This window comes from Chiloscyllium plagiosum, unplaced genomic scaffold (assembly GCF_037043375.1).
Source record: "Chiloscyllium plagiosum isolate Xiang-an unplaced genomic scaffold, Cpla_swu_hap1 HiC_scaffold_26, whole genome shotgun sequence".
Lineage (NCBI taxonomy): Eukaryota > Metazoa > Chordata > Chondrichthyes > Orectolobiformes > Hemiscylliidae > Chiloscyllium > Chiloscyllium plagiosum.
The window spans coordinates 19,560,066-19,586,275 of record NW_028270164.1 but is presented as its reverse complement, the minus strand read 5'-3'; the positions used below and the strand labels follow the sequence as shown (position 1 = coordinate 19,586,275).

At 39.4% G+C, this 26,210-nt stretch overlaps 1 protein-coding gene across 1 annotated transcript in view; it reads right to left on the bottom strand.

Annotated features, from left to right (window-relative positions):
• LOC122563135 (acidic mammalian chitinase-like) overlaps nt 1-25,377 on the bottom strand; it is a 38,816-nt gene extending 13,439 nt beyond the window's left edge. Inside the window, exons 1-8 of the mRNA XM_043716588.2 lie at nt 25,289-25,377; nt 14,807-14,836; nt 14,245-14,446; nt 13,387-13,443; nt 9,484-9,649; nt 5,740-5,861; nt 2,452-2,575; nt 2,125-2,307 (exon numbers count right to left, since the gene is read on the bottom strand). Coding sequence (XP_043572523.2) covers nt 2,125-2,307; nt 2,452-2,575; nt 5,740-5,861; nt 9,484-9,649; nt 13,387-13,443; nt 14,245-14,446; nt 14,807-14,836; nt 25,289-25,313 — 909 coding nt within the window. The 5' untranslated portion in view covers nt 25,314-25,377. The remainder of the gene's footprint in view (nt 1-2,124; nt 2,308-2,451; nt 2,576-5,739; nt 5,862-9,483; nt 9,650-13,386; nt 13,444-14,244; nt 14,447-14,806; nt 14,837-25,288) is intronic.
• Nucleotides 25,378-26,210: the final 833 nt, after the last annotated feature.

Here is a 26,210-nt window from a genome sequence, read left to right as displayed (position 1 = left end):
TCTTTTAAGGTTAAAAAAAAATCAACGATTGTGGAAAGAATTACTGGACGATTAAAAGCAAGTTACCCGACACTCAATGTTTGTATAAGCAATGGGGGAGATTTCTACAGATGAATTAGTGCTGGTGGTTGTGCACTAAGGTACGTTTGGCTGGCAAAAAGTAGCTGATCAGTATGTGGAGTGATGACTAGTTATTGGTGCAAAGGCTTACTGTCTAACAACCACCATGTGATTAGCTCTCAGCTTCTGGGTTTGAATGTTTGGTTAGAAGCTATTGGACTCTGAAAAGGAAGAAACTGTTCTTTTCTCTGCATAAAAAATCCTCAGGTCTGAAGAAAACCAATTTATTTTGCCTGATCAGTTGGGGTAATCTGTGGTTCTTAACCAATAAATCACTCTGTTGGTGTGAACCAATCATATGTGCCTCCTGCAAGCAACTGAAATACTTGGAGAAGTAAGCAGGTCCTGATAAACCAACAGGATACGTGAGTGAGTCCTATGGACAGGAATCATTGAAATGATGATTCGGAGATGCCGGTGTTGGACTGGGGTGTACAAAGTTAAAAATCACACAACGCCAGGTTATAGTCCAACAGGTTTAATTGGAAGCACACTAGCTTTCGGAGCGACGCTCCTTCATCAGGTGATTGTGGAGGGCTCGATCGTAACACAGAATTTATAGCAAAAATTTGCAGTGTGATGTAACTGAAATTATACATTGAAGAATTGATTGTCTGTTAAGCCTTTCATCTGTTAGAATACAGTGATAGTTTCACTTCTTTCATGTGTAAATCACAAAACCCTTTAAAAGTTGCATTCTCGGGTTAGCTGTTAACAATGGTGATAGCTAGACAATATGTTGAAGGTGTTAACCCCCTGTCTATGACCTGATGATTTATGTAAAACTCTGTTATCTCACTTTTTAGATTGGAATCAATCTAAACATCAGGTGATAGACAGAGAACACAGGGGGCTAACACCTTCAACATATTGTATAGCTATCACCATTGTTAACAGCTAACCCGAGAATGCAACTTTAAAAAAAAGGGTTTTGTGATTTACACATGAAAGAAGTGAAACTATCACTGTATTCTAACAGATGAAAGGCTTAACAGACAATCAATTCTTCAATGTATAATTTCAGTTACATCACACTGCAAATTTTTGCTATAAATTCATTGAAATGATGTTAGTCTTTCTCTCTTCTTATCTTACCCATCTTTTTGTGATAGTATTTGTTTAAGTGTATTGAGAGTTTTGTATAGTGGTTAGAGTTTTAAATAGTAGTTATATATCGATGAATCATAACTGCTTACTGTAGTTAAACTCTATTTATACATAATAAATAGTAATGTTTATAAAGTACAAAGATTTAATCCATACTTTTTCTCAACCTTGGTTTTAAAGACAGCTAAGTTGGGGAACTTTACATACTTCTACGAAATCTTTAACTTTTGCGATGACTCTGGGAATAGTGGGGCTTGATTTCCAGCATACTATCCCAGTGAGGTTTAAACCATTTCATTCATCCATTTGTACTGTAAACAACCTGAAGTACTGAATGTCTCTTAAAAGATTTTTAAAAACTGGTTGAATGTATATGCAAGCCAGGTGCAAGAAGCCTGAAATAATGGTGGACTTACAACCAAGGCTTTGAATCATGGTTGACAGATCCCACAAAAGCTAGCAGCAAAATGAAGCAATGGTTTACTTTGACATCACTCTGATATAATAGTCCTCTACATTTTCAGCTAATATAAGGAATCTGGATGGCATTGTAAACTAACATATGTTCCTTTGCTGAAGGAGAGTCTTCAATCTCAAATTCTTTTTAAAGAGAAAAAAAATCTAAGATTTCAACATTAAAGGGAATAGTGTTCCTCACATGCCCATGTGAACGATGTTGTAAACAGTTAGGCAATTACTGCTAACACATCCTCTTTCAGCAGACCCCCAATCCCTGGCAAGTTAATCCATCACTGAATTTTCAAATGATTACCAAGTGGGCTACAGGTCATGCTGTCAAAAACAACCAACATTCAAAATTTTGAGCACTGTATAATTAGCAGTTTGTTTTGATTCACATTTGTTCAAAGAAAACTAAAGCTACTCAAGTTTTACCACCTCATAATTTGCGAAGAAGCCATCCTCTTTTGTGTATTTGCCTTTTGGTCCAGGTCCATTTGCTGGAGCACCAACATTTGAATTTGAAGAACTCAATGTGAAGCTTCGTCCATATGTTGGAATTCCAACCAGCAGTTTTTTTTGGTCTGCACCTTTATCTTTCCAGTATTTAACAACAGAATCCTGTAACAGGAGCAGTTAGAACAACACTGAGTTCAAGATATTAATCACCATTGTAAAACCGCTTTTCAAAAAATATTTCAAAATGTGGATTTTTGTTATTGTCTCGTGCCAGCACAATGTAAATAAGAGAATTTATAAACGTACAATATTGTAATCCAAAGCAACACCCTTATCAACATTGCTATGATATAAAGGACTGTTGTGTCCAGTGATGGCTTCCCAGTGACCATGGAAATCATATGTCATGACACTGATAAAATCCAAATATCTAAAGAGATGAAAATAAAGCAAGTTAAATCATAATCTCTACTAATACTAGTAGATCATAACAATAAACAACAACAGCATACATTAATACAGGGTAAAAACAAGGACTGCAGATGCTGGAGTTCCTTGGATGCTGCCTGAACTACTGTGCTTTTCCAGCACCACTCTAATCTAGCATACATTAATACAGAATAACGGCCAATATAATTCAGATTTATGGCACTCCTAAGAGCTACTCCTACCTATCGTAAAACAAGCTTACTTTTAGACAGTGTAACACAAATCCAGCTCAAGACAGTAAATTAAACTCCAAAATGTAAACCAGCACAGTAAGTCCATTTTTCACACTAAAATGCAGAATTAAAACTAGAGTAATAGTGCTTACAACTGTATTGAACATACCAAGAATATTAAGATCCATCCAAGTATTATATAAACTAATAGGAACTGACAATCTGCAGGAATTACATGGATCTTCTGTTGTAATTCTGGCTGAATACTCACAAAAAATAAACATATAATATCATAAACCAAAGCAATATCCTTATCAACATTGCTACAATATAAAGGACTGTTTTCCTCTCTGTTTAGAGCTTGTTGTTCACATCTTCAAGTCAGCATTGATGCTGTGTGTCTTGAGGCTGCCAATGAATATTTCTGATCATTTCATGATTTTTCAGCTGGACTTCATAAACAGCTGAGGCACTTTAAAGAATTGATACAAATAATATCAGGGAGGATCATCAGGTATGAGAAAAGTCTGATAAAAACAGGATGCACCCTTTTCATGAAAGAAACATAGAACATGGGTCAGTAAATTTGCAGATGATACGAAGATTGGTGGAGTTGTGGATAGTGAGGAGGGCTGTTGTCGGCTGCAAAGGGACTTAGATATGATGCAGAGCTGGGCTGAGGAGTGGCAGATGGAGTTCAACCCTGCCAAGTGTGAGGTTGTCCATTTTGGAAGGACAAATAAGAATGCGGAATACAGGGTTAACGTTAGGGTTCTTAGTAAGGTGGAGGAGCAGAGGGATCTTGGGGTCTATGTTCATAGATCTTTGAAAGTTGCCACTCAGGTGGATAGAGCTTGTAAGAAGGCCTATGGTGTATTAATGTTCATTAGCAGAGGGATTGAATTCAAGAGTTGTGAAGTGATGTTGCAGCTGTACAGGACCTTAGTTAGGCCACATTTGGAGTACTGTGTGCAGTTCTGGTCGCCTCACTTTAGGAAAGATGTGGAAGCTTTGGAGAGGGTGCAGAGAAGATTTACCAGGATGTTGCCTGGAATGGAGAATAGGTCGTACGAGGATAGGTTGAGAATGCTAGGCCTTTTCTCATTGGAATGGCGGAGGATGAGGGGTGACTTGATAGAGGTTTATAAGATGATCAGAGGAATAGATGGAGTAGACAGTCAGAAACTTTTTCCCTGGGTACAACAGAGTGTTACAAGGGGACATAAATTTAAGGTGAAGGGTGGAAGGTATAGGGGGGATGTCAGGGGTAGGTTCTTTACCCAGAGAGTGGTGGGGGCATGGAATGCGCTGCCTGTGGGAGTGGCAGAGTCAGAATCATTGGTGACCTTTAAGCGGCAATTGGATAGATACATGGATGGGTGCTTAAGCTAGGACAAATGTTCGGCACAATATCGTGGGCTGAAGGGCCTGTTCTGTGCTGTATTGTTCTATGTTCTAAGCTGCTATATTAAAGTAAGCTTTTATAGTTTCAAATCTTTCAATAAGTGAGATTAAAGAAACGTAGGGTGGATGAGACGGATAAAGGATAAGTGGGTAAGAGAGATAATTGGTTAGTGAATAATGGGTGGTAGTTAGTATAATTAGTGAGGTGGTTGAATGGGATGGCAAGTCAGGTGGTTAAAAGTAGTTAGGTAGGTGCAAAGTAGTCAGACTGATTTGCCAATTAGGAGGAACCAGGCTGCTCAGTTCAGTTACACTGTATAATTAGAGCTGGACCAAGTATTAATCTAACATGTCCTAATTGAATATCAAACAAAGTTCCAAGCATCTGGCTCACATCTCTAGAGTTTCACGAAAGGCTCTGAACAGAAGAAATCAGCCTTTCAGAATTTAAAATTCACAGGCAATTTCTTGCATATGTGTTGGTCAGCACCACAGTAACTTAATGTGCATATCTTCACTTATGTCCCATCTATATTTGTTTTCACCTCAAGTTTACATTAACTGCTTTTGATTCATGTTACACTCGTGGTTTTCAACTTTTGTGGTTTGCTTTATTGTGCTTTGGACACAGTTTGCCACCCATGTTTCTCAAGTGTTACAACACGGCATTAAACCCCTCTGTTAATTTAATTACACACCTAGAAAAGTTCACTTCGCTTCGTAATCTGTTAAAATATGAGTGACAGAGAATTCTCAAATTCCACTATTTAAAGAAAATAATATCAATTTATTCTTTAACTCTAAAAGTGAACATTAAACAACTAGTCACTACTCTAAGCCCCCCTTTCTCTTAACTGCTTATTACCTGCTGCCAACTCTAACAAATACTGTTCCAACAGAACACTTATTAGAATTACATCAACTTAACTTCAAAACTATACAGTGGCTGTCATTGTCGGTGTGTCTTCTTTCGTCTGAAGATCACCTGGGGTTGTCTTTGTTCTTTTACTGTGAAGATGTTTCATATAAAAAAGGTACTTTTGATAGAGTGCTTCAATCTTTTGGATTTGGGTCTCTTTCTCTAAGACAGTTACTCTCTCATTTTCAAAATGCCTGCTTATTTTTACATATCCCCAACATTAGATCGTTTCATTGGTTCGATGTTGGCAAAACGATAAATTCAAACGCAATTGGATTTTAGTATCTTAGGACATAATTTAAACTGACTGGTTAAATTCTAATTGGTGTCCAAATAGCAACCAACTCAGGTATCCATTTCACAGGCAAATGTTACATATTTTCAATTTTCCACTATGTTGAGACTGTTATCTAGTCATATGACACAGGTGCTTGTAAGCTCTCAGTGCAGAACAGCAGTCATGGTCTCTTAAAGGTACATTACACACCTTCAACTTCATAACACAAGTATCAAAATGTAGTTTGTGAAGTTGAAGGGGGTTCAACTTAACCCCCTTTGAAAATTTAATTGCACAAATAGGATCTACATTTAAAACTAAATTACACTTACTTAGATATTTTAGATACTTCATAACTAGCATCAATTTTGTCTTTACCAGCAGCCACAGCAGCTGTAATCAGCAGTTTGTCATTTCCTGTTTTTGCCTCTTTTGTAAAGGCAGCTCTCAATTCCTAGGGAAACAAAATAATGGGATGAAAACTGTAATCTCATGGTTTAAGAAGACAGCAGTAGTTACGGGGATCATAGGTTGGACTATTGTAGCTGTAATGTTTATCTTAAAGCAGTTTCCCAAAGGAAAGATGATTTCAACCCAGCTTGCCCAGTTCTGGCTAAAATGGTTGAGAGGATCATTTCAGTCACATGCCATTTTAATGAAATATATTTCAGCATAAGAGCCCTTGCCAAGTAATTTAATATCTTGAAAACACAATCTGGTGATGTCATCCATCCTACTAAACACACTGGTAAAATCTGGCAGGAAGCAATAATTTCCTAGATGACAAAATGCCAGTCTAAAAATTTTACAACTTTTGATAGAAAACAACATACCTGTAGATGTACTTGATGAAAACTACAAATTGCCCAAGCCTCTCCCACGTGAGTCTTTGTATGGATTCTGAATCAGCATGCACCGTAAATTAAAATTTAGGTTAAGATCATACAATTACCCCTCAAATTCTACAGTGAAACCATTTTTTTGATACTTTATCTCTTTTAGTATGAAGTATATTTGATAAACTGACAAATCAAATTGAGATTGAGATGATCTTTTCATTTGTCATCAGAATATAACAGTTTGTTTTTTAATGCATTAACCTCTGAGCTGAAGGACAACTCATACTCAACAATATTTGGTGGCGATAGCAGTGGGGGGATGGGTTGATGTGCAGCTATGAAGAAGCCTTCTCTTCTCTTTCAGACCTTAGAACATAGGCCATCAGGCCATGGGACCTGTCTGCCTTCAATGCCTGATAGATTGCTCAATATCTTTGACCTAGTGATGATGATTGTTCTAAGTTCCTCCCTTTCTATAACTTCTGCAGCACTTTTACTGCTGGGATAATATTAGTGTTCTCCACTGTGAAAATTGAGGTAAAATATTGATTTACTATCTCCCCCATTCCTGTGTTTCCACCTAATGTCTTTCCAGTCTCATCCTCCTAGGGGCTAGCATTCATTTTAGCTACTTGCTTCCCTTTTATATGCAGAAGCTTTTGCTATCCATTTTATATTTTGTGATAGTTTTCTTTCATAATTTATCTTGCCTCTTTTTATTCTTTTTTTAATAAACCCTTGTTGATTTTTAAAATTTCCCGCCACTGGCCTTTGCAATATGACATGCCTTAGTTTTTGTCTTTCTATTTTCTTTAACTTCCTTGTTTAGCCATGAATCTTTTTACCTCCTTTTACAATCTTGCTTCCTCTCCAGAATATTTTTTAATTGGGAGGAATTGGTAACTCCTACATTTCAGTCTTCCTGCTCAGTCCACTGGGACAAAAGCTGTCCTCATGCCTATATAATCACCTTTGTTAACTCCAGAACGCTAATGTGGGACTCCCCTCAAACTGATTTTGAAATTTTAGAATTACATCATTCCTCTTCCCTTGAGTATCCTCTCCTATGACCTCATTACACAACACCAAATCCAGAATAGCCTGCTTTCTGGTTGGTTTCACAGCATATTGTTCTAAGAAACAATTTCTAATATATTCAATGAACTCTCCTTCAAGGCTACCCTCTTAATTTATACCCAGTCTATATGCACATTAAATCACCTATGATTAGTGCTGAATCTTTCTTAGAATTTCCCTTTATTTCCTGGTTTACATTGTGCCCACTGTAGAAATACCGTTTGAGGACTCGAACCAGGGACCTATTTCCCACACTATTGCTTATTTCTATCCACATTGATCCTAAGTCTATGTAATTTCTCACTACAGCAATGATATCTACCTTTTATGACAAAGCTGCACCACATTCTTTTCCTTCCTGCTTATCCTTCCGAAACACAGAGTAGCCTCCAGTTAAGCACCACCAAATCAAATCTATGCACTTCCATTTATTCTGTTAAGTTATTAATTTTGTGCATTCAGAGAAAAAAGCCTTTAAGTTTGTTCTACTATCAAATCTCTGCATTCTTGGCTGGTTCTTTAATACAATATGATGTTCACAAGTTCCGTCTCTTCATTTTACTTTTGATAACAATCAGCCTCATCACTAAACTGAACTGTGATCTTCTCCTTTAACTTTGATTTTCTAATTTTCTGTGTAATTCAACCCATTCTCCGCCCCACTATTTTGTTTAAAGGACAATCTACAGCATACCTTATGCAATTCTGGTCCCAGCATGATTCTGGTGGAGCCCAATGGAACAGCTTCCTCTTTCCAGTATTAGTGTCAATGACTCATGATTTCAAACCTATTTCTCCCACACCAATCTTTAAACCACTCACTTATATCTTTAATATATTCACTCTGTGTCAATTAGCTTGTTGCTCAAGTAGTAATCCAGAGATTATTACCTTTTTGGTTCTACTTATTATTTTAGCCTCTAACTGCTTATATTCCCTCATCAGAGCCTTATTCCTTGTTCTACCTGTATTATTGGTATCTATGTGGACCACGACAACTAGATTTTTTCCCCCTTCCACTCCATGTTCCTCTGCAGCCCAGATGAGATATCCTGAACTCTGGCACCAAGTAGGCAACACAGCCTTTGGGACTGTTGGTCTTGGCCACAGAGAATAGTATCCATGCCTCTTTCCTATTTTCAATTATGACTACCTTTTGCTTTTTGCCTCCCCTTGAATGGCTCCCTATATACAGAGATATGGTTATTTTGCCCATCTTTCTATAATCCCTGTTCTTATTCACACAGGGAGTAAACAACAAGGATTGAGGCTCAAGCAACACCACCTCCTGGATCCCTCTACACATCTTACTCATTGTCACACTCTCCTGTTCCTCTCCAAAGGCTGAATCCAAGGTTGTTAATCTAAGGGGTGTGACAGACTCCTGAAACACAGGTAACATGCCTCCTCTCTGACATATCATAGAGCCTGACGCTCAAACTCCAGCTCATCAACTTTGAGCCAGAGTTTCTCAAGCATCCAACAATTCCCTCAGATGCAGTCACTATTAGCAACAATGGGGTCAACTACCTTCCACATCATATAGGTGCAATATTACATCTCCTGACCCTACATTTATATTTTATTAGTTTTTATTTAATTTTTAAATTCCTACTTGACTTTAGCTTTGTAATCTGTAAAATATTTCTTCCGTTTATCTTTAATCTGAAACCAAATTAGAACTGGTATTTAAATTAGCAGACATTTGGCAACCAATGAACTTGCAGTTTTCCTGCGATATCATGGTTTATTCTCTAAGCTGTTCATGAATAGAACAGCAATTTATTATGTGTATTTTTACTTAAAAAGTGAAAATTTTTACAAGTCGCCATACCATGGTGCCAGTATTAATGATAGAAGTCACGGATAAAAAGAGAAAAGTAAAAGTGAAGATAGGAGCTCAATTTGGAGCCTTCAAAACCAAGATTCTGCCCCATATCCCTGCTTAAGTATTTGTTTTAACTTGATAAAGTATTAGTGCTTTAACAGGCTAACAATGCTCTTAGATTTTTTCTTAATCACTCAGATGAAAATAAATTCAAATGGAAAAAGGTAAGCAATGTACTAGTGAAATAAGAAGTTTAGATATTTAGCAGTTCATACATAATGATAATATTACTGCACATTTAAATGTTTTAAAATTGAGAGCTATTTTCTTACCATAATCAAAGATGTGAACAGTTGTTTATTTTCTGGTGGATTTCCTTTGGAACCTGGATATTCCCAATCCAGATCTAAACCATCAAACCCATACTTCTTCAGAAACCTAATCACAGAGTTGATGAATATTGCTCTATTAGTCTGAGTTGACACCATGCTGTTGTAACTAAGGAAGGAACCAGAGAGGTAAGAGGAAGTTAAAAAATTGGTGGTGTTATTTTCCAAATGTAGTACAATATAAAATGCATTTAGTTTCTCTTTGTCTATTTTAAAATTCAAGAACTGGAAAGGGATTAAAAGTCAAAGGCAAAATTGCCATAGTCCTAACAGACCATACTCTCATGAGAGAGAGATGGCTGGTGATGGTTTATCTTGACAGTCACCATGATTCAGGTGAGGTGAAAGATTGAGAAGGTTAGACCTTCATGGTAACCTCACAGCTTGTGCAGGAGTTGAACCCATGCTAAAGGCATTACTCTGAAACCAGCCATCGAGCCAACTGAGCTAACTGACCTCCAACAGGTTTTAAAACGAACACCAAAATTGTTGTTTGGCAATAATGTATTGATACACAAGTGACACTAAACATTGGCTCATTTAAATAAAATGTACACACTAATTTCAGAATTCAATTTTCTGCAACTTATCATTTTTTAAGTGTATAGGTCAAAAATTATTGATACATTATGTATTTGTAGACTCAGCTCGACATGCAATTGCAACAATAAAATGCAGACATGGAAAATTCCAGACAAAGACCTGGATTTTTGTACTCAAGATAAGTAGCATTATGTTATAGAATCTTTCAGCTCACTGTATTCAGTTTGGGAAAAAATATTCCAGAATGGCAGGACCTTCACTCCAGAGCAAAGTTGAAGGATAAATTTGGGTGGATGCAGATCAGAAGTGATTATCGGGGTTGCAGAGTGCCGAAGCTGGCTGTTTAAAAGGTCCATCTTGGTTCTCTGGGATGTTGTCCCAGTTGTTTCAGATTAGGTCCTCTAGCGCTCTCATCCCTTATCAACACTCACCTTCACCACATGTCAACGTAACAAACTCCATCATATGCTTTGATTTATCATCGTCACATGTACCTAAACTCAGTGAAAAGTTTTGTTTTGCAAGCTGTACAGGCAGATCATAGCAAACAAGGACATACAGATGATAGGGTGCTTAAACAGAGCGAGGTATACAAGTTTACGACTGCTACAGGAGGTGCACAAAAGCAAAGTCAACATTAGATTTGAAATTAGTGTTCGTTCAGCAGTCAAATAACAGCAAGGGAAAAGCTGTTCTTGAACCTGTTGGTGCATGGATTCAAGCTTCTGTATCCTCTGCCTGACGAAAGAAGTTGAATAAGAGTATTAACGAGGTGGAAGTGGTCTTTAATGATGTTGGCAGCCTTTCCACAGCTACGAGAAGTGTAGCTGGAGTCCATGGATGAGAGGTTGGCTTCCGTGACAAGCTGGGCTGTGCACACAACTTTCTGCAGGTTCCTACATTTGTGGGAAGTGTAGTTGTCATATCAGGCTGTTGTGTACCCAGATAGAATGCTTTCTATGTAAAGGTTGGTGAGGGTTCTTATGGACATAAATCTGGGTCCTGCTCACATGTTCAAATACCTGCAGGGTTTTTAAGACACTGAGAAAATATGGACTTTAGTCAGTGCTGGATCAGGAAATAGAATATTGTGACTAGGCTCAGTGGCATTAATTATAGTACATCTCCACCGCCCAATATTAATGAACAGAAGATGAGTAATATGGGGGGAAAAGGGCAGCTATACTATCAGGATCTACCACATTTATTTAATTCCAGACAGCCCAAGTAGTTGTCTTATAACGCTGTAGTTGCGTTCCAGCGGAACCTTGCTTAATAGAAATAACAGGGCCAATGGGAATTGTTGAGTTAACAGCAGACCAGCAAAAAAAAATTAATTACGATCACTCAAAAATCACCAAAAAGTTAACACAAAGTACAGCACAGCCTGAATGAAGGTTTAAACCATATTTATTAATGAAACAAAAGTAAATATTGTTAATGCAGGGTCAGGGGATCGTCATCATCATTACCACCTTTAGGTGCAGTTGTGGTTGCAAACGTGGGTGGCTGTGGTCGATTGTCTTCTGATTGTTTCTTGGGGATTGATTTTAAAAAAAGACATCCAGATTTTGCTCTTTGCCCTTTTTCTTGTCAAGAAGAAGCTGTTCATAGGGTGCCAGTTGATGTCTTAGTGAACAAATTGCTATCCTGCTGAGTTCTGCATTGTAATCGTTGTCCTCTAAGAGCTGCAACTGCCTCTCAATTTCCCTCAGGACAGAAGACAAAAGAAGATTGGAAAGCTCTCATGATGTTGCATCCTTGACTTCATCTTTTTCATAGTCATGATGTGGGAAGCTGGAAAAGCACAGTAGGTCAGGCAGCATTCAAAGAGTAGGTCAGTCGACATTTCGGGCAGAAGTCCTTCATCAGGAATGTGCTTTTTCATCTCCATCTACCACTTCCCTCTCAGCTGTTATAGATCAACTGCAAAGAGGTCTTCACAGTGGGACCCGAGCAGCTCTTCAATATCCTCACTTTCCACTTCTTCAAAGCAAATCGGCTTTACAAGGGCAATTCAATGCTCTTTGATTTTTGGGAGCTGCTCTGACAGTTCACATCCTTGAAAATCTTGAAGAACATCCAAGAGAACATGCCGCCAAAGTGCATGCAGGCAATCCTTACTGACATTACCCCAGGCCTCCACAATAATGTCAATATCATTCTTGATGTTAAAGCTCTTCCAAAATTGAAGAACACTTGTCCTTGTTATCCCTGTCAGTAGCAGCATTCAGCCTCTTGAATGTGCGTCCAGCATTGTTCCAGCAATACAGGTTGCTTTAAGCATTGCTTCTAATGATGCATAAGGTGGATTCCCTCATTCTTGTTAAGTGAGTTATATCACATGGTCTCTCCTTATGCTCAAAATGCTTTATAAGATCTAGCTTCTCTTCCAGCGTTATAGCCTTTTTTGCATTCACCACCCGCAATCTTATCACCAAGATGCTTCTTGCTAACATTCTTGTTACTATGCTCCTCCATTTTTGCAAAAGCAAAAGAATTACGTTGTAGATTGTGTGATTATGCAGGTACAAGAACAGATTAGAAAGTCAAATGTTATATATAAGAGTAATGCAGTCCTGTGGGAATTACACAGTGCTTCTACAATAATTCAAAAATATTCTTGTCTCAGAGGGACAGCAATGAACAATCATTAGTTTAATTTTTGAGATGAAGCTGCTCAATGTATACTACTGTACCTCTCATATGCTCTGACGGCAGTTGAATTCAGCGCATGGGCAGAACGCCGTGAAGACATTGGTGCTGATATCGGTGCATGTGCAGAATAAAGCATTCAAAACAATCTGGAATTGTGCTATTGCGAACAGAGGTGAGCATTCTTGAAAATACCGTTCCCTAATTCTTTAGCGACATTGTAGGCAAATTGCAGTGCCGAGACATGCTTTATATGAGAACTCAGGACATGGATGAATCAGAAATCATCCACGAAGGCCCCTGTTGCTGCTAGCAGCTACTAGTATTGTCGCCTGCAATCTGAATAAGTTGCACATTTGACCAGCAGCCATGTAGATCTACAAAACGTTAATATGGCACACTTGTTACGATTGGCAGTGACTCCATGTTTCTGGTTTGGTTGGGTTCATTGGACAATTTTTCCAGTTGAGGCAGCCCAATTTTCAAAGAATCTTCACTGGCAGCTTTGTAACTCATATTTTTTAATTAATCCCATTGTGACAAACCAATGTACACGTTTCCAATATAAACTTGACCACCCCACCTTTTAAGGAAACATTTTTAAAACAAATTCGTGACATCTATGTACTTTATTATTATAGTTTTTACCGTTCGGAACCAAATTTCCAACCTCCAAGAGCTATGAGAGTCTTCAATTCAAGATTCCTGTCAAAAAATAAAGTTATCATCAGGTAATATTTTAACAACTAAGCTGAACTTCTCAATATTTAAAACAAAGATTTGTTTTAGTGAGTGAAAGAAAAAGCGATACAAGTGTTCTTGGAATATAACAGTGAGCAGTGTTTAGTTATAGAGATTACCCAGGTGTCTATGAGCACACTTTTAAACAGTCTTAGTGATGTTGGTAATGTCGAGATGTGTAACAAAATCAGGCAAGAAGTCTTCAGAGAATCTCAAGTCATCTTTTATGCTATTGACAAGTGGAGCAGCAAGGTAATGTCCAGTTTCCAAAATTAACGGAGATTATAGCGTGTTAACGTCTTGTTAATGTCCCGACTCACCTCAATAATACTGAACTTTCTATCTTATTAAAATGAGCCATTAAGCTAAACATCAAGAAATCTCAATATAAAAATCAGAGTGGGTACCTAGTGACTTCATCACTTATTCTAAATGATGTCCTTGTTGGACCCAACATATGCTCCATGGGCACCAGCCACACACAATGTGGATCAATATTGTTGATTTTGCAATGCTGCCTTGTTAACAAACAAAACTTTCTTAACCTTTTCACATTACTTCAAATTTCTGAAAGCCAGTCATTTTATTGACAAAACCCTAAACTGTACTCTAACAATTCAATGCCTTGTGGATACAAGAGATAACAAAAATGAGGGGAAGGGCAAAAGATAAGAGAAAATGAAAATATTTTACGTGAGAATTAATCATTACTTAAGAAAATCTTCAGTGTACAAATGAACTGTTGAAAAATGTATTTCTACTTACTTTTGTTTTAGATCATTGAATGTTTTGTAAAGAACTTCATCATTCCATTCAAAGGTTGTGATTTCATGGTTTGCATTCATCTTGGCAAACGCATAGATCAGATGGGTGCACATAAAAGGATCAATGTTATCAGGCATATATCGACCAATTCCAGTTCTGTATTGCGCCCAGTTTGTGAAATAACAGACTAGAACAGTATTACCTTAAAATAGAAAATAACCTAAGCTATAATAAAACTTAGGAAATATCCCAGAGCAAAGCCACAACGTAATATTTAACTATTTAGGAAAGGAAGCTTTAATGTGATTAGTATAAAGTTGAACAATGTGGCTTTATAAATCTGCATAAATTTTATCAAATATTGACTCAAAATGTACTGCTGGGCAGAAGTCAATACTTGCTACAAAAATACAACATAATTTATCTTTAAAAACATTAACTACCAGCTTTGGTGTGCAGTTTTTAATTGGTTTGATTGTTTAACAGCTTATGCATTTTAAGAATATAGAGTACTGACTTAGGAGTAGTAACGTTTACATTTACCAGAAATACTGTAACTTACTCAGATCAGGCTGGAACAACAGGATGAATCCTGTTAGAGAAGGAAAATACATTTTATTTCACTTTTCACTCCAGTATAGAATGCAGCACATTTTAATAATTACAACTTATTTGTGCATCATCATTTGCGTTGCAAAAATGTCCTAAGGCATTTTAACAGAGATGTGATAAGTTCTGAGCTAAAGCATCAGATATTAGAAGAGGTGATCAAAGATGATCAAAGAAATGGATTTTATGGAGAATCTTAAAAATAAAGAAGGACTGGGGTTAAAGATCATGGTAGATAACAAAAGAAAGGGGGAATTTGTAAGAGGCCAGACTTAGACGATCAGAGCTGTCATTTTATAAGTGGGGCGGGGGAGCATGCAAGGTAGGCTTATGAATGTAAGGGGTTAAATGAACTATTTAAATAGAAGACCATAAGAAACAGAAGCAGGCCATTTAACCCATCCAGTCTGATCTGCTACTCCATGAGATCATGGGTGATCCAGATCTGATTGTCAACTTTTTTCATTATCCTTGATTCCCTTACAGATTAAAGATGTGTCTCTTTCAGCCTTGTATCTATTTAATGATTAGCCTTGAAATATCTGCGGTAAAAAAAGTTCCAGATTCACTATTCATAGAGAAAAAAATCCCCTTAATCTCGGTCTTAAAAGTATGACCACTTACTTTGGTCGAGACCCTCCCATGAGGGGAAACAACTTCTCCGCATCTACCCTATCAAAACACTTAAGATCCTGGTATATTTTGATAAAGTCACCTCTCATCACTTCTAAATTCCGACAAGTACAACCCCATCCGACTCAATTTCGTACCATAACATTGTCCTCTCTACCCAGTAAAAAACCTAGTGAACCTTCTCTGGATTGTCTCCAATGCCAATATCTCTTTCCTTAGATAAGAGACACAAAACTGTTCACAGTATTCAAGCTATGGTCTAAGTAGTTTCTTGTACAGTTTTATCAGAACCTTCTTTTATATTCTATTTAATTTGAAATAAAAAACAACATTCCATTTGTCTTCCCCATTACCCACTGAACTTGGATGTTAGCTGTTTGTTATTCATGCACAAATTCCTCTGTGCTGTAGTTTTCGACAGTCTTTCTCCATTAATTAAGAGCATTCAGCTCTTCTGGTCTTCCTGCCAAAGTTCATAATGTCACATTTTCTCATTTGTATTCAATTTGTACTGTATTTTGCCCAATAACTTAATCTGTCTATATCTCTTTTAGACTGTTTGTGTCATACACACCATTTGTCTTCCCACCTACTTTTGCGTCATCTGCAACATTGGCAACAGTACATTCACTTTCCTCATCCAAGATACAATATATTTTGTAAATAATTGTGGACCCAATATTGATCACTGTAGTACATCATTAGTTACAGGTTGTCAGCCTGAAAATGCCTGCTTTATCCCAACTTTCTATCATCTGTTAATTAGCCGATTCTCTATTCATGCCAATACAGTACCTCCAACATCACAAGGTCTTATTTTATTAACTAACTAAGTGCATGGTACATTATCAAATACCTTCTAAAAATCTAAACATATTACATCCACTGCTTCCTCTTCATTTATCCTGCCTGTTACTTACTCAAAGAATTCTAGTAAATTTGTCAAGCATAATTACACCTTCATGAAGCAAAGAAAAGATCAGTACAGAATAAAAAATATATTATAATGTGTTCTGTTACATGAAATACACAGTGAAAAGTTTTATAAGTTGCCCATCACAGCACCTACATCAAGGACAGAAGTCATACATAATAATTTTAAGAAAGTAAAATTAAGACACAGTTTATCACAGTTCAGTTAACAGCTCCTGGGCTAGGGAAAAGCACATTAGGAACAAACCAGATAACCTGAAGACGCAGCCAGGACAAAACCACCACCCTGGGAAAACACTGCCAAGCTGGCTAGACCATGCTAACTCCACTTGACCATATTATAATTTTTAAGTGCTCTGTTACTACCCTGTGTAATAAACTGTAACATTTTCCCAATGAGAGATACTAAGCTAACTGGCCTACAGCCATTTACCTATTTTTTGGTTTCCTTCTGTTTTGAGTAAAGAATAGAACAGAAATTTAATGACACGTACTTTTATATGAAAATTAAAGTGAACCGTTTTATATGTTTCCCCACCACAGCACCTACATCAATGACAGAATCATACATAAGGATACTTTTAAAAAGTAAAATTGTGACAAATTTCATCACAGTTCAGTTAATGGCTCCTGGGCTTGGGGAAAGCCAATTTAGGAATAATGGAATACCTTGAAGATGCAGCTGGGTTCAAGACCTCCACGTCAAACTGCTGGATACTAAACTGGAAGCCTCCGCCAAAGAAGACAATCATGCCGTGCCAAAACTGCCACTCCGAGATTGCCTGCTGGACCTTTGGAATACCAGGATGCTGAAGACGAAGAAGACCTCCATATGGGGACAAGTCCTCCATGCTGGGACAAGATCACCACAACATAACAAGACCACAATATTTGGAGACTACCACATTGGGAGATTGCCACACAGGGAAACTGCCACACACAGCGAGACTGCTACGCAGAATTGAGGCCGCCTTTCTCCTCTTTCAGGTGTCCGGGCCTAGCTGCAGACCCAGCGTCTCGACGTATCTCAGTCTTGGCCAAGGGAATCAGCCTGGGACCTATTTCTTAGTTGCCAGGAGACCCTGGGCCAGATGATGCAAAGTCTGCTTGAACGCATTATGTATTTTTAAGTACTCTGTTACTACACCCTATGTAATAGATCTTAACAATCCCCCAGTAGGAGATATTAAGCTAATTGCCCTATAGCTAGATACCTGTTTTATTTTAGTCTCCTTAATTTTTTGAATAAGGTATTATATTGACAACTTTCCAATCCTCTGGAGCTTTTCGAGAATCTAAGGATTCTTGGAAGATTACTACTTGTGCATTCACTATCTCTGTAGTTACTCCCCATTAGGTTCAGGGGACTGATCGGTCTTTAGCCCCAGTACTTTTCCTAATACTTTTTCTCTAGTGATAGATGTTGCATTTATTTTCTCTCTGCCCTTTTCCCCTTGATGATTCAATAATTTTGGAAAACCTTTCATATCTTTAAATGTGATGCAAAGTATTTATTCAATTTCTCTGCCATTTCCAAATTATTATTTTCCCAGCTTAAATTCTCTAAATTTCCTCTATTTAAAGAAACTGTTGCTGTCCATCTTGGTACTGAAATAACTCCACAGAGACTAGTATCCTGTCACCAAGTCACCCTGTATTTACATGTGCATAGTACTTGACACTGGTCTGGCTTCCTCAGAGCCAATTCTCAGACTGAACAGAACCTCTGACACTCCAGTTTACACCTGTCAGCCATCCTCCCTGTTTGGACCAGAGTAACAGCCCCAATCAAGGAACTCATGTTCTATGAGGCCCAACTGATAGACCTCATCACAATCGCAACATCTCCCTCCCTCTAAGTTTAGGATTGTAGGCCTGCTATTTTTCATCATCTCCTAGGGTGTCTTTACACTGGGCATGTTTCCCCTGGCTCAGCCTTGGATATGGATGGTTGTACCGGACCATACCCAGTCTTTTGCGCCCGGAGCGTCTCAGAAGAAATCCATCCTCTTCTTCAGGCAGTAAAGGCATTGAGGCTGCAACATCCACCATGTCAATTACAGACTCAGATTTCTTTAACACTCGACAGAGGTTCTGACAGGCTAACCGGTTTCTCTGAGGGGCCAGGCAAGCTTTAGTCCTGCCCCATTTGCTAGTTTGCAGTTTTCATGTGGTCCACGCACTTGTTCAGGACTGCCTTGTTGACCCAAACTTTGCACATCACGGGACACTACCTCACCTTGATCATTCCTCTTATCACTGCATGGCCATTTCCATGGTTTTGGCACCAAACGTTGTCCCCTGAAGTAAACTGTCTCTCTTTCTTACAGTCTGTCCACTTTTGGCATTCCTGACGCTATTTCACCCTTCCCCCAAAATACAGGTAGATCGGTTTTAACCTGGTGCAGAGTCTTTTTACCATTAGCAAGTTTGCTGGAGTTATCTCTGGAGTTGCATGAGGGGTGGTCCAATAATCGAATAGAAACAGGACAGTTTGGTATCAAGTGAAGCTGTAAGCTGGCTCATTAAGCCTGCCTTCAAAGTTTGGACTTTGCGCCATATAATTGGATGATGGATGGTATGGAACTGTCCATATGCCATTCTACTTTAGGAAATACTCAAATTCCCTGTTGGCAAATCATGACCGGTTGTCTGTGACCAACACATCCAGAAGCCTATGTATTGCAAAAGATGCTTGTAGCTTTTCTGTTGCTGTCCCTGTGTTTGATGGATGGACTCTATGCATGTCCAACCTCTCCCCCCACAATGATTAAGAACATTGAGCCCATGAAAGAGCCGGCAGAGTAATCGAGTATAACAGAGTGCAAGCGAATCCAAGGTTTACCTGACAGTTCCATGAATGTAGGGGAGCTCTTCAGATGGTGAAGACAGGCGCAATGACGGTCATCACCAGAAGAAGAGACAGAGCGCCATAGGTGAAGAAAAGGGTATTTCCTCCCAACCAGGAAACAACGGACCCCCCGAAGTCCACCCTCCACCCAGTGAGAACCAGGGGGTACACACTGCCCCACAGCTACAGCTACAAGTAACTGAGAACCGTGATCCTCTGACAGTCCCACTGTCAGACACAGAACTGGACGGTGCGGACCCTTGCCTCGGCTCAATGACCCCAGAGCGGGTAAATGGCCCCAGTGAGGAGCTGGACAGCTACCTCAGCCATGCGAGGGTCCAGCAGTTTGCACTCACCATGGGAATGCAGACAGCTACCCCAGAGACAGGACAATGGTAACCCCATAAACTGGTGGTTAAAGAAGGTTCCTTTGCTATCGTATAACAGGGGGCCCACTCAGTAGTTGGATTCCGCTGAAGCCTCAGCTAAATACTAAGAGATTGGATGGTTAGTAGACAGAACTGTAAATATGATAGCTGTAAATTCGATTAACTCAATCTGTTCACTGTAATGTTAAGACATGCAATGTAAATATATGAACGGCATGACCAATTGTACAGGTACCAAAGATTTATTTCTATGAATAAAGTATATTTTGAAATTAAAAAAGAATGTAGGGGAGCTGCTGGCACTAGTTTTTGTCCTGGTTGGCATCCGGAGCACTGCCCTACTGCTTTGGGAGATGACACAGGTTAGGGTGACACTGGGCACATGGACACACAAGATGGTTGTGAGCCTTAAGGTGGCCATTGACGCACAAGATGGCTGCCGGACCACAAAATGGAGTGAGATAGCAGAGCAAATACAGATACTGCCTGGGGCCACCAGAATGCCAGCACAATGCACTCACAACTTAGTTAATTAGTTTAAGGCAGATGGGGGAGAGATTATGCATGAGCAGAATACACTGGCCGCTGAGGTGTCTGGGTCCAGTCAACACCTTTGATAGAAATGCTAACAGTTTGATACGGACTCAATACAGTTTCCATCCTGCAGTAATCGTCCTTCTCAGGAAGAGCGATTAGCACCCATTACTAGAGCAATGGACTTCTGCGCAGATATTGAAACTGACATTGATTGCACTGAAATTAACAAAGGCTGAGCTGGAACTGACAATGACTGCACCAAAACTATTAATGACTCTGCAATGTTGACCATAAACAAACCATGTTACAAAGACAATAAACTCATCACTGACCTATTATTACAAAATGTATAAAAGTATATTGACATGTGCTCTGGGCTGAGAGAAGAATTGCAACTGACCACTGTGCTGTTGGTGTCTTTCTCTCCCCGGAGCTCCAGTATTTCTTTGTACAATAAACTCTGTCGTTGAACCCCGACTCTGAATCCGAGCCTGGTGATTTTCCTCATAACACCGCCAACGTAGCTGAGTCTGCAACCAACTTTGGCCACCAGACATAACTTCTTGCCAACATCTTCATTTTAGACACCCCTGGATAACACTGGTGGAGTTCAGTCAGTATCAGACAGTGATTTTGTTTGGGACAATCACTCTTGCTCCTCAAATCAAAATGCAGTTTGCTAAGATGTTTCGTTTCATCACATCAAGAAAAGTTTAAATTCTGATTGTGATCTCACTTTTGGTCCCCGCCTCACCACCAGCTGTTTTAGTTTTCCCAGAACTGGATCTTTTCGCGTCACAGTCTGGTATCGTCAGCGGTGACTGGAAGGGCGCCCAGAAAGTTTAAAACCAGAATAGATTCTTCCAGTGGCAGTACTATTGTGGCGCATCTGTCAGCAGGAGGTGGCTCAAGGCATCCACATTTGACACTTGGCCTCCTGGATGGTTTCTGAACTTGTAATTGTACGCATTTACAACAAAAGGCCCATTGCTGAATTTGATCTGAAGCTGTGGGTAACATAGCCTTATCCTCTTTGAGTAACCCAAACAGGGGTTTGTGGTGTGTTATTACTACAAATTTACATCACAATACTGCAAGCCCATGGATAACCTCATGATGCTTCAGTTCTCCAGTTTCCATCCTAAGCATGTTAAAGAAGCCACCCCCTACGGACAAGCCCTACATATACACAGGAACTGCTCAGACAAGGAGGCATGCAACGGACACCTCCGGATACTGAAATACACCTTCATAAGAACAGGATATGATGCTTAACCCATCGATTGCCTATTCCAATGTACCACAGTAAAAAACCGCAATGACCTCCTCAGACAACAGACACGGGATACACCAGAGTACCTTCATCATCCAGTACTTCCTCAGAGCGGAGCAACTTCATCACGTTCTCCACAGCCCTCAATATGTCAATGATGACTACAAACATCTTGCCACCTCCACACCTGCCCTTACACCTCCACCTCCTGCTTTCAAATAGCCATCCAGCCTCAAACAGATCATCGATCACAGCAAACTATACAGCCTTCAGGAGAACAGCAACCATGGCACCACACAACTCTGCCATGGCAACCTCTGCAAGACATGTCAGATCATCAACACGGATACTACATCACATGTTGGAACACCACATACATGGCAGGTACTCATGATTCGGTCAATGTTGTCTACCTCATATGTTGCAGGAAAGGATGCCCTGAGGCATGGTATATTGGTGAAAGCATGCAATCACTACGACAACAGACAAACGGTCACTGCGCACCAATCGCTAGGCAGGAGAAACTTCAGTGGTCAAGGACATTCAGCCTCTAATCTTCAGGTAAGCGTCCTCCAAGATGGCCTTCAAGACAAGCAATAATGCAGAATTGTTGAGTAGAAACAGATAGCCAAGTTCTGTAACCATGGGGACTGCCTCAACCATGATCTTGGATTCATGTTGTGCTACATGTAACTCTGCCATACTGTTCTGTTTGTAAAATCTTCCTCACTATTTTGTTTCGACATCATCACCTTGATAATTTGTTCTGATCTCTCTACCTTAATTAATTTATACAGTTTTGGATTGTTACTTGGGCTAGATCCTTGTCATGTGACTCTTATACCTACCATGTTATTCCAGCCATCTGGTTTGTCTCTAGCATTATCTTACTTTTGAATTTTTAAATTTCTCTCTCTGCCTTAATTAACTGGATCATAGGTCATCCATCACTTGCTATTCAGCTGTTGACACTTTATTCACATTTTTTGACACATAGATGGAGGGGAGAGTGGTAATCATTCCAACACCCACAAATGAAGCAGCAGTAGAACATTATTTCAACGAGCCATCACACACTGCAGCACAGAGGAAAATCACCTCTACAGTGTAATCAAAAGAAATGGTCCCCAATGAACAAAGTCCGCTGATTTCTCAGTAACAAACTCCAACAAGCTGACAAAACATGCCGAGAAACCCTAGCCACATTTGCCTACATCAAAGACATCTCAGAAATGATTGCCAGACTGCTCACACCTATTGGCATCATGGTAGCCCACAAGCCCACCAACACATTAAATCAGCAGCTGATGAACTTGAAAGACCCTATACAGACTACAAACAAAACTAACGTATTGTTTTACAAAATACCTTGCAAGAACTGTAACAAACACTACATTGGACAAACAGGCAGAAAACTAGCCACCAGGATACATGAACATTAACTAGACATGACCCACTCTCACTAGTATCCTTACATACAGATGAGGAAAGACACCACTGACTGGAACAACACATCTATCCTGGGACAAGCCAAACAGAAACCCGCATGAGAATTACTAGAAGCATGGCATTCCAACCGGAACTCTATCAACAAACACATTGACTTGGATACCATTTGCCATCCCTGGAGAAAAAGAACAGGAAATGATGTCGCCACGGGAAATGGCATCACCAACCCAAGGAAACCTAAACACATAAATAGAAAGTGGGCCATGCCACCAGCTCGCCATCTAGAGGCGCACTGATGATGTTACTTATTATGGTGACAAAACGTCTAAAAATGAACCTTCCAGCTCAGCGAGCAAACCTACATTCAAGGTTAGATCTCATGGAATACAGAGAGAAGTAGCCATTTGGATACAGAACTGACTCAAAGGCAGAAGTCAGAGGGTGGTAGAGAAAGGCTGCTTTTTAGAATGGAGGCCTGTGACCAGTGGTGTACCACAAGGATATGTGCTGGATCCACTGCTTTTCATCATTTATATAAATGATTTGGATGCAAACATACGAGTTTTGTTAGTAAGTTTGCAGATGACACCGACATTGGAGATGTAGTGGACAGTGAAGAAGGTTACCTCAGTTTACAATGGGATCTTGATCAGATGGGCCAATAGGCTGAGGAGTGGCAGATGGATTTTAATTTAGATAAATGTGAGGTGCTACAATTTGGAAAAGCAAATAGAGCAAAACTTATACGCTTAATGGTAAGGTCCGAGGGAGCACTGCTGAACAAAGAGACCTTAGAGTACAGATTCGTAGTTCCTTCTAAGTAGAGTCGCAGGTGCCCTTCAGGTGCTCTGCCTGTATTCCTGATGAAGGGCTTTTGCCTGAAACGTTGATTTTACTGCTCCTCGGATGCTGCCTGAACTGCTGTGCTTTTCCAGCACCACTCTAATCTAGACTCTGGTTTCCAGCATCTGCAGTCATTGTTTTTACCTAGAATAGTGAAGAAGGCATTTGGTGTGCTTTCCTTTCTTGGTCAGAGATTGAGTATAGGTGTTGGGAAGTCATGTTGCAGCTGTACAGGACATTGGTTAGTCCAGTTTTGGAAACTTATGTGCAATTCTAGTCTCCAGGAGGTTGTGAAACTTGAAAGGTTTCAGAAAAGATTTACAAGGGTGTTTCCAGGGTTGGAGGATTTGAGCTACAGGGAGAGGCTTGAATAAGCTGGGGCAGTTTTCCTTGGAGCGTCAGAGGCTGAGGGGTGACCTTATGAGGTTTATAAAATGATGAGGGGCATGGATAGGATGAACAGAAAAGTTCTTTTCCCTGGTGTGGGGGAGACCAGAACTGGAGGGCATAGGTTCAGAGAGAGAGGGGAAAGATGTAAAAGGGACTTAAGGGGCAACTTTTTCACACAGAGGGTGATGCGTGTATGGAATGAACTGCCAGAGGAAGTGATGCAGGTTGTACAATTACAGCATTTAAAAGGCATCAGGAAGGCTCTATGTCTGGGAAAGGTTTAGAGGGAAATGGGCCAAATGCTAGCAAATGGGACTACATTAGGTTAGGATAACTGGGTAACATAGACGAATTGGACCAAAGGGTCTGTTTCTGTGCTGTATGACTCTAATTGTAGCTTCATGATCACTGTCACTGATGAATATTGTAGCTTCAATTCCATATTTATTACCTGAAGTGTGAGCTTTGAATTCATGCCCCAGGGCATTAGGCTGAGCCTCCAGGTTATTTGTCCAGTGACATTACCAAAATGCCACCATCTCCACAAATGCAAACTCACCTACTTGTTAAAGAAAGTCTTCAGGCCCAGAATTCCCTTGAACATGAGGTTTTTGGATCTGTTGATTTTATTGGGAATAAGATTCAAACTTACATAAACAATACAACTTAATATTTGTTTTCAAGTCAAAGCAGAATTTCTTAACTCTGCACACTGTTCACAGTAAAGATACAGTAAACTATTTTACAGTCTTTGTTTTAAATCATCAATTATGATTGTGCTCATTTATCTTAAACAGAGCTGATTTGAACAATGAGCCTTTTCTTCTAAAAGTAGTAAATGAGATAAATATGGAAAATCAAAAATATTTTTTAAAAAAAAAACAGGGTTTCAAAGCACACACACTTAGCAATAATATGCTTTTTTAAGAAATTGAGTTTTGTTGGTGGTTGGCCCTGATCACTCTTCAATGAGGCTATTTCGTCCGCTTATTTTGCTTGCTTTGTATATTATTGCCACCTCATGGTGAGACAATGGCACATTCACCATGCAACCATGATTCCCAACAATCATCCAAATACAGGCTTAAGTGTACATTGTTCAGAACTTCTGGTTCTATTCTTGAAAGTCATACTTACCAATCAGTTTAAATACACCTATCATGTTTTGATTCCACTTTGATGCTGTTGGCAATACTGCAGTGTAGCCAGAATCATGAAGTATCTTAAATCCTACAACATACAGAAATGTTAGTTGAATGCAAGCATTTCGCATGGATGGAAAAGTCGACCAGACACTATTCTCTTGTACTCTATAACTTTAATAAACTGCCTCACTCTTTAAAACATTCTTGAAAAAAACCTTAAAACCCACTGGGTTTACGGCAGAACTACCAGGGTTACTGCTCAAATAAGAAATCCTCGGGTAGAAAGTGCTTCACCAGCTGTGGAGTCAATAAACAGTAAGTGAAAAATATTGGTTAAATAAAGAAGCCGGATGGAAGACAGGGAGACTTTCATTTGTTTTCAAAATCTCAGACGTAATAACATTTTATTTTAGCCAGAACTAGAGGGCATAGATTTAGAGTGAGAGGGGAAAGCTATAAAAGAGACCTAAGGGCAACTTTTTCACGCAGAGCGTGGTACGTGTATGGAATGAGCTGCTAGAGGATGTGGTGGAGGCTGGTATAATTGCGACATTTAAGAGGCATTTGGATGGGTATATGAATAGGAAGGGTTTGGAGGGATATGGGCCGGATGCTGGCAGGTGGGACTAGATTGGTTTGGGATATCTGGTCGGCATGGACAGGTTGGATCGAAGGGTCTGTTTCTATGCTGTACATCTCTATGACTCTAAGTCGCATGTGGAATGATTTGGAGATGACGGTGTTGGGACTGGTTTGCACTTCCTGAGGAGGAGGAGACAAATTCAACAGTTTTTTCAAAAGGCAAATATGTAGGCACCCGACCCCAAAAAGTGCAAACGACGGGAGAGTTAAGGATGGGGAAGTGGAACTAGCAGAATTATTGAGAACTAACACGGACTCAAAAGGCTTCTGCG